At 45.0% G+C, this 9723-nt stretch overlaps 1 protein-coding gene and 1 pseudogene across 2 annotated transcripts; both read right to left on the reverse strand.

The window, feature by feature from the left end:
- Positions 1-511: 511 nt before the first annotated feature.
- LOC308415307 (actin, cytoplasmic 2-like) lies at positions 512-1549 on the reverse strand (annotated as a pseudogene). Its single transcript has one exon. The product of its transcript is annotated as an actin, cytoplasmic 2-like (transcript).
- Positions 1550-8076: 6527 nt separating this feature from the next.
- LOC308415308 (large ribosomal subunit protein eL37-like) lies at positions 8077-8373 on the reverse strand (the record flags this gene model as incomplete). The annotated part of the gene is made up of 1 exon (XM_080910301.1): positions 8077-8373. The coding sequence occupies one exon, from the start codon at positions 8371-8373 to the stop codon at positions 8077-8079; it is 297 nt and encodes a 98-aa protein (XP_080766427.1).
- Between the last annotated feature and the right edge of the window lie 1350 nt (positions 8374-9723).

Here is a 9723-nt window from a genome sequence, read left to right on the forward strand (position 1 = left end):
CAACTCAAGGCAAGTAACAACAACCCATGGTGGTCAGGAGGGAAAAAAACAGAAGGGAAACTGGGTCCTAAGGCTCGGACTTTCCCACCCTGTTAGACTGGCAAGAACTGGTAACTGGTTCAGGAACACCTGTCAGCCTCGGGAAATCCTGGAAGTCTGCTGTTGGTTAATACCCTGCACAGATGACTACGGTGCTCACAGGGACTTCTCTTCCACAGCATGCTCTCCCCAGCCACCAAGTGACTGAGCCAAAGGAACTAAGGACTAAATCAAGAAATGCACAGGGTATTAAACATATACCGAGGGAACAGTTAACTTGAATACAAGATCAAAAATCAGCAACAAGTTCTATGATCCAGGGCTGATATGAGATACAAGTTTCAAGGACAAACTTCTTTTCAAAGGCTTGTTCCTGTTTCATGAAGCTAGCATGAGGTGTGTACACTTGCCAGGCATATCAACACTTCAGAATTGGCTCATGCTGCAGATGCCTGGCACCTGCTCAGTCCATCTAGAAGCATTTGCGGTGGACAATGGAGGGGCCCGACTCGTCATACCCCTGCTTGCTGACCCACATCTGCTGGAAGGTGGACAGTGAGGCCAGGATGGAGTCGCCAATCCAGACTGAGTACTTGCGCTCAGGGGGAGGGATGATCTTAATCTTCATCGTGCTGGGTGCTAGGGCTGTGATCTCCTTCTGCATCCTGTCAGCAGTGCCTGGATACAGGATGGTATTGGCATACAGGTCTTTTCGGATGTCCACATCACACTTTGTGATGGAGTTGAAGGTGGTCTTGTGGATGCCACAGGACTCCATGTCCAGGAAGGAAGGCTGGAAGAGTGAGTGCCTCTGGACACCGGAACTGCTCATCGCCGATGGTGATCACCTGCCTGTCAGGCAGCTCGTAACTCTTCTCCAAGGAGGAAGATGATGCTGCAGTAGCCATTTCTTGTTCAAAATCCAGGGCAACATAGCACAGCTTCTCCTTTACGTCACGTACAATTTCCCTCTCAGCAGTGGTGGTAAAGCTGTAGCCCGGTTCAGTCAGGATCTTCATGAGGTAGTCTGTCAGGTCCTGGCCAGCCAGGTCCAGATGCAAGATGGCGTGGGGAAGAGGGTGGTCCTCGTAAATGGGCACTGAGTGAGTGACCCCATCACCAGAGTCCATGACAACGCTAGTGGTGCGCCCAGATGCGTACAAGGACAGCACCGTCTGAATGGCCACGAACATGGCTGGGGTATTGAAGGTTTCAAACATTATCTGCGTCATCTTCTCTCTGTTAGCTTTGGGGTTCAGGGGGGCCTCAGCCAGAAGCAACGGGTACTCTTCAGGGGCCACACGCAGCTCATTGTAGAAGATGTGGTGCCAGATCTTCTCCATGTCATTCCAGTTGGTGACAATGCCGTGCTCGATAGGATACTTCAGGGTCAGGATACCCATCTTGCTCTGGGCCTCGTCACCGAATCTTTCTGGCCCATACCCACCATGACACCCTGGTGTCGGGGGTGCCCAACGATGGAAGGAAACATGGCCATGGGGGCATCGTCGCCAGCAACTGGAGCCATTGTCAATGACAAGTGAAGCAATTTGGGGAAGGACTGGCGACAGAGCAGCAGAAAGAAGTGCACTGTAAGCTGGCAGCTGAGGGTGTGACCTTTTCTCTTTTTTAAATTAGATACTCTATATTTATATTTGAGATGTTATCCCTTTACTCCACCCAGCTCCCATCCACCCTCCCCCTCCAGTTGCCTTCACAAGGGTGAGCTCCCTCCTAATCACCCTCTCCACCCCATTGCCTTGGCATTCCCCTACATTGGGAAAACGTGCCCTCTAAGAACCAAAAGCCTCTTCTTTGATGCCAGACACTGCTATCTTTAGCTACATATGCAACTGGATCAATAGGTCTATCAAAGTATGCACAAAGGTTGGTGTTTTACTCCATGGGAGTTTTGAAGGGTTTGGTTGGTTGATAATGTTGTTATCTTCCCATGAGGTTGCAGCCCCTTTCAGCTCCTTAGGTCTTTTCTTTAGTAACCTCATTGGAGTTCACGAGTTTAGAGCGATGGTTAGCTACACGCATGCTCAGCTCTATCTATATGATTCTAACATAGTCCCTGAGGGGGCATCTCTGTCTGGTTCCTGCCAGTAAGTACTTTTTGGGATCAGCTGTAGTGCTTGGATTTAGTGATTGCATGTGTGTTGGATCCCGAGGTGAGGTGGCCTCTGAGTGATCTTTTCTTCAATCCCTGTTCCTCTATTTGACCTTGAATTTCCTCCCATGAGTGTTTTGTTCTCTTTTCTAAGGACTTCTCTGGTTTTTCTATCACATACACACAAATATAAATAAAACTTGCTGTGTTTGTTTTTGTTTTTTGTGTATATGTGGTTTGAGGATTGACAACTTCATACTGGATAATCAGTTAAGGGGCTCATCCCTGAGAAAGGCTAATTCTTAGCCCCTTAAAAGTCATTAGATGTCTGTATCTCTTGGTCCAAGATTGAGACCCCATGAGATTTTCCTCCTCCCTTATTAGCATGTCTTTTGATATTATTATTCTTGTCTTATTTATATAAGCATTTTTATGAGTGACTGTTTTGCAGCAGACTTCTTGGTATTATAATTTTCTGTTCCCTCTTCTGTGGTGTTCCTTGAGCCATAGATAAAAGAACTGTGATGCAGATGTATTCATTGGTACTGGGCTCTCTGTAATCTGTTAATCCCTATACTGTGTACAGTTCTGGTTTTGTTTGAGGGTCTCCATTTGCTGTAAAGTGAAAGTTCTTTGAAGAGGTGGTAGCTACACTTACCTGTGTGTATAGGGATAAGACTTAGAATGTAGTAAGGAATTATGCTGCCCTAGCAAAGTGACAGTAATAGATTATTTTCTAAAGTCCACAATCTCTCTAGCCCCAGGAAGTTGGCTAGGTTTCCAGTATCAGGCATAAGTTTTATACCATTGAGTGGTGCTTAAATCAAATTAGACAGCTGTTGGTTACCACCAACACATGAGTGCCAGTTACGGTACTCACAGGGATATTTGGCCATGCTAGTGTTTCTTGTGGTTCATAGGTACCATAGCTAGGTGGGATTCGTCATTGCTTGCCTCTCTGTGCCGTACTCTGGTACTGTGGAAGCTAGATTGTAGGAAGGAAGCTTTCAGGTTACATTCAACTAAAATCATCTTAAACCTTGTGTCCCCAGTGTGTGGTGTCTTCTGCAATGAAACCAAGAACTACATCAATAGTCTGTATAGTTTTGGGAGTCACTTAAACTCCCCTGACCAACCATTAGAAAGGAGGTTTCTTGTTCCTGGCATGAGGCATTTGTTTTTTGTGTATATGTGGTTTGAGGATTGACAACTTCATACTGGATAATCAGTTAAGGGGCTCATCCCTGAGAAAGGCTAATTCTTGTTAGTCTATGGTTTTTGTAAGGAGTATTGTCAGTACAAATGGCATGACTTTCTTTTATATATAACATAATTTTAGGTAAATATAAAATAATGTGACCCCTTGAGGCTTTATCACGCAGCCTTGGTGTTATCTGTCCCTCATCTCCCTCTCTTTCTGTATTGATTGCCCTCACTCCTCTCCAGAAGAGCGCTCCCTCCACAGTTTTCCATTTCTCACTTCATATCATCTGTATCCTTCTAGTCTCCTCTCAAGGGGCCCCTCCTTCCATGCTCCTTCAGATTTTCCTGGTTTCTGAGGTTACTTCCTTCCTTTCTTATTTCCCTCCTTCCTTTTTGGGTTTTTGATTCTGGATTTCTTTGTGTAACCCTGGCTGTCCTGCAGCTCACTCTGTAGACCAGGCTGAACTTGAACCTAGAGATCTGCCTGCCTCTCCCTCCTGACTGCTGGGATTAAAGGCTTGCACCACCACCACCACCTGGCAAGAGAGTTTCTTATAATTTGGTACCTCTCATTTTCTTTTTGTTTTTACGACAGTCTCTTGTGTAGGCTAGGCTGGCCTTCAAGTGGATATGTAGCTCAGGATGATTGTGAACTTCTTTCTGGTTCTGCTTCTACCTCCTAATTGCTGAAATTGTAGGGACATAACAACATGCTTTGTTTATGTAGTTCTAGGGACCATATTCAGGCTTTGTCCTTGTTAGGTAAGCACTCTATCTACTGAGCTACATCTCTGCTCCATAAATGATAAATCTGTTGGGTATTTGTTGTCTGCGCTACAGTTGTAAGTAGCTGAGGCTGGCCTTGAACTCCTTCCTAATCTAATTCTGCCTCAGCCTTCTGAGTGCTGTGATGACAGATACCTGCAGCCACAACTGGCTTTAAAGCTTTGTTTCTTGATTGCGTTTGACTTCGATTCACAGGTTGCTGCCTCACGCCATGGCAAATATGATGATGGTAAGTTGGCCCTCCTCCCTTCCCTCTCCCTTGCTAAACCTTTAGATTATATTCCTAAAGCTAATCCCCAAGATCTATTCCCTTATTTGGCCACTTCCTTTTGCCTGAATAAAACTCCAAGGTCCAGCTATCAACATGTCAAGGACCAGCGAATCAAAATTCATATTTTGGCTATACTGGCTAATAGATCCAATCAGGACTTACCAATTTATCCTAACATAGACTCCCCTTCTCTTTAAAAATCCACTCATACAAAAAAAATACATGCTCTCTGCCTATGTCTGATCCAGAGGCCCCTGTCCCTCTTGGTTAATAACTCTCCTTTGTATTGAGAACCTGGTATCTGCATGTGGTCTGTGCTGACTTTGAGGGCCCCCCTTACTTTGGTGTCTTGAGACTCGGATCAAGACTCAAACTGGTCTGCAGGATGCCCAACCCAGTTCTTGCACTTACTGGATCATCTGGTACCTGCTCCCTTCATCCAACATTGGCTAATTGGTGTTTTCCCATACTAGCATTCCTAAGCATTCCCCCAGGACACTGGATTATAACAGTTGGGTGTCCAGATTCCCCACTGTATTGTGGGGCTGGGAAGAATGCACCCCACCATGGTCTTATCCAGCTATGATGGACTCCCTTATGGCCCATAAGCAAATTTCATTCAGTTTGGCTTGATTGGCAGTGCTCCTTTCTGGTGGCTACTATGCAGAAATCCAGTGTCTGTTCCAAACTATCAGAAAATCCTGCCAACAGGCTCCAGGTTTCCCTTGGAACTACTGTGTCCTTTCTTTTGGTGACAGAGTTTAAGTGAGGAACTCTCCCTAGGGGATGCCCTGGGCTCTCAACTTTGGCTCCCTGCCACCACTATCAAAGGGTTTCTGCCTTCTCCATCCTGACTGATATACCTCTGGAATGTCTCCCAAAGACTCCAGCTCACATGCAACATTACTGATGCATCTGAGCACTCAAAAATGGACCTTATATACCATAGACATCAAACAACAACAGCAACTTTACAATATTGTGGGCACATGGATAAAAGGAAGGAGATACCCCTCCCTTCCTGCATCCCCTCTCCTCCACCTGTCCCAGCCTGCTTCTATCTGCTCCATGCTTTCCCCTTATATTTGCACTGCACTGTAGGAACACCATGGCTGACAGAAGGTCCAGAGCTCTGTGCACGCCCTTTCAGCTGGGTGCCACCCTTTCTATGTCCCTGCTGCCACCCCAAGGCATTTAAGGCCTCCACCTGCCTGGCTGTGCAACTACAAAAGTCCTCCCCTGCCATTCTTCCTGCTGAGCAGCTCCAAAGCCCGCTGCTGGAGATCGCTGCCTCCTGCAGCTGCTTCTGCTCCCCCTCCCATCCTGAAGCCAAATTCCCCACCTTTGATAGCCCCACTTACTACCCCACAGCTGCTTGTAATTGCCTTTTACATTCCAACTCCCATCTCCCTCCTCCCATCTCCCTCCACCCATCTCCCAGCCTCCATCCACTTCACAACTTAACCCTTTCCCTGTAGACCAGACCTAAAATTAAACACACTAGATAAACGGTCCTGTAACTCTTCAGTGAGCTGCTGAACATGACATTTAAAATGCTTAAGCATTCCATTATAGAGACATGCCTAGAACAAACTCTATGGTTTCCAAAGAAAATAGACAGGACACCACTCTCCTTGGATTGTGATAATACTAACCATTGGGGTAAACTGCCCCACACCTTATCTACTGCCAGAGCTTTGCTGAAATTAAACATTTTTGGGTTCATTGTCCTATTCTGCCTAGTCAAAATAAGGTCAATTTCTCCCAGTTCCTCTAAAGGAAACATTTCTCAAACCTGGGTCTGATAGCTGCAGGCCAGCTGCCCTGTATGGTAGCTAAAGGCTTCGCACGACTGCTCAGCCATCGAGAACATGAGAACCTGGGGCAACTGTCTAGGTCATGGATAAGCCACTGTTCTTTGACTGACACGTAGGACATTTGGATTATACCTCCTACTATAGTTTTTTCTTTTTAGATCTCTGATAATGACTGACCAGCCTAAATTCACATCAAACACCCCCCCCCCCCGCAAACCAAGGATCTTACTTATGTCAAATCTTGTCACACTCCTCACTCACCCCCCCTCATCCAGAGTTGGGGGTACATAGCCAGTCCTCCGGACCTCTCCAAACGTCACCCTTAAATTTATTCCTTCAAAGGCTTTCCTTCTCTCTACTCTAGTCTGCTCATTCCCTCGTTGAAGTGGAAACTTAGAGGTTCTATGGGAAGTCAGTTGCATGGTGTTTTGCTGACGCAAATACATGAAGGAATGTTTCCTTAAAGTGGACACGGGTGTGAAAAGCTAAGGAGTTTTTAAACATAAAATACATAAAGAAATGTTTTCCTGAAGCAGACACACAGAGAGAGGATGTTCTGATAAGGCAAGCATGTGGAAGGACTCATGATGAAGGATTCTTCTAACAACATGTATGTATTGGTCCACCTTACATTGTATAGTTGAGCTGCATTTGTTGGGACTCCATAGAGAAATGCACCAAAAAAAGTCTGCCGCAGATTGTTGCTGCCTCCAAGGACTTGGGCTGATTGGATACACATGATAAGATAAGACGTGTGCCGAGGCAAGACACATGGAGGACACATGGTGTTTGCAGGGTATAAATAGGACCCTTTCGCTTCCCTGAGAATTTCTCCTGGCATCGTCCCTTCTGGTTCCTCTTGCTGAGGCTGAAGCCTGGCTGTTCCTTCTAGGCCATGTCATCTCTGTTGCTAACCTGACTCTACTGAACTAGATTGCTGGTGTATCTGTGCGGTGTTTGTGGATCAAGTTGCCACTGCCTGCTGACCTGTGAACTGAACTGCTAATTTTCAGACAACACAGACGGGAGTTACTTCAAAGAACCTTTCTAAACAGGTCCACTTCCCTATATCCTTTCTTTTTCAGTAACCCTGGTGGGTGGTGGATTACAAGTAAGGTTAAAGAGTTTAAGAACCATCACTAAAAATAAAGTTTGAAAAAAAGTTACACTTCATGCCACATTCTATTACTAAAACGAGGTATCATGTCTACAATTGACATGAATTTTGCTTTCTATTCCAATAATCACTCCCAAGATATCCCTACATATCTCCAGTTCCTTTCCTCAGTCTCTATTTGTATACTCCCCGACTCTTCAGAGTCCCTAAACCCCTCCCTGTTCCACTTAAAGACCCTTCTGCCTACTTTTGCAAACCTCCAATACTCACTTCCCTTAACCAGCCCCATGTTCAAACCCATCACTCAATCCCTTTTATCTAAGCAGTTTCTGTGCCCCAGCTCTCCACCCTACAATATCCACCTTGACACAGGACATTATTCACTATATACACTGCACATTTCTCTCTAATACTAAAGCCCTTCAATCTTCTCCCCAAAACCACCTGGCTCTTGCCCCAGCAGACAAGACTGCATTTTTGTTTTGTTTTGTTTTTAACAGAACTAAACCCAAACCTGAAATATGCCAGGGAACTAACCCCACTTCTACTACTCTATAAATCCCTATCTTCCTACTCACCAAGTTATAAAGGTCTAAAATTCTAAGAGTCTAGGAAAATGATTTAAGGTTTATAAAAGTTCTTCAGATTTCTTTCCCTCCGTGCTATTGCTTGGGTCCCCCCAAAATATTTTTTGAAACTAGAACATTTATTTTATGACTGATTGAAATCCTCAAGATGAAGTGGATGCTGCAACAGCTGTCCTCTTGGTCTTAGGTGTTGTTCCTTCACGGAACCCATGTCTGAATCTGTGGTAGACAATCTTTAGGTGCCCCATCCAACTGGTCCCAGCAGTGTTTCGTCTCTTAGTCTTGATACTCCAGTTATACTTTCTCTTGTGCTTGGGAGGGTAGCCACATGTGCCACAGATCGACTTCTGAAGGTTCTTAGAGCTACAGTGGTGGCGGTGGCGGCACAGTGTGTGAGTTTTATTGCTATGCTTTCCAAAGGATGACATTCCTTTTGTCATATTGCCAAAGAGCCCCAACTGTTTTTTTACTTCTTTTTTTTAAAGATACTCTGTGTTTACATTTGAGATGTTATCCCTTTACCCTGCCCTGCTCCCATCTCCCCTCCCCCCCCATTTCCCTTCACAAAGGTGCACTCCCTCCTAATTACCCTCTCCACCCCATTGCCTTGTCATTCCCCTGCATTGGGAAACCATACTCTCTCTGGAACAAAAGCCTCTTCTCACATTGATGCCAGACACTGCTATCTTTAGCTACGTATGCAACTGGATCAATAGGTCTCTCTAAGGGAGCACAGAGGTTGGTGTTTTACTCCATGGGAGTTTTGGAGGGTTTGGTTGGTTGAGAATGTTATCTTCCCATGAGGTTGCAACCCCTTTCAGCTCCTTAGGTCCTTTCTTTAGCAACCTCAGTGGGATTCCCTTCAGATGCACAGAGTCCCAACTTTTACTATAACTCAAAGTGAAGCATCTACTGTTTTTTACAATGTTGATTTCAGTCTAATATATCTAAAAATTTTATCTTTTTATAAACTTAAAACATTTTTATAAGCTTCAGGAAATCAACTTGAATCTACTTGTCACAGGTCAATTGGACTCCAAATAAGTACTGTTAATCAGCAGCTTACATTTCCCACCTGTCTGTCTATTTCTGGGATGAGATCTCTCCCTCTTTCCCTTGTCTTCATTTTCTTTCCCTGGTCTTGGGACTCCTTTCCCCAATCCCCGGGACCGTGGGCCTAAACGTTTCAAATGTACACCCAAGATAAAAACTTTCCCCTAAAACTCCTTTAATTTTACCATTGGTCCCTAGTCTATCTGTTCCAGCAAGCTTCAAATCAACTGCTGCCCCAGCAATTTGCTAGCCCCAGTGGTTCCTTCAGAATCTACCCCTAAATACCTCCAAAACTGCCAGCCCTACATGGTCTAGTCTCACAAACTGTTCCAACATCCATCTGTATTTCCTTAAACCCAGATGGTCCCACAGAGCCTGGACAGCCAGCGCCAGCCTGCTCTTCCAGACCTTGACTAACAACACTACAGTTTCCTTGAGTCCCTAATAGCAACACACATGATTATCAGAAAGTAACAAGAAGAACTATATCTACTTACCTGACACCTACCAATACAATAATAAAACCAAAAGATGGAAATTCAGGGCTCTATAACAGGCATGACCATGGCAAACATAGTATTGGCAGGTCTTGCCCTCCCCTCTTCCCTCTTCTTTGCTAAACCATTAGATTACATTCTTATATTTTTGGTTGTGAGCCTAGCCTTTAATGGCTGAGCCATCTCTTCAGCCCTAGATTACATCCTTAAAGCTAGCCATCAAGGTCTATTCCCTGATTT

The sequence above is a fragment of the Micromys minutus genome (assembly GCF_963924665.1).
Source record: "Micromys minutus genome assembly, chromosome: X".
In the NCBI taxonomy this organism is placed as follows: Eukaryota; Metazoa; Chordata; class Mammalia; order Rodentia; family Muridae; genus Micromys; species Micromys minutus.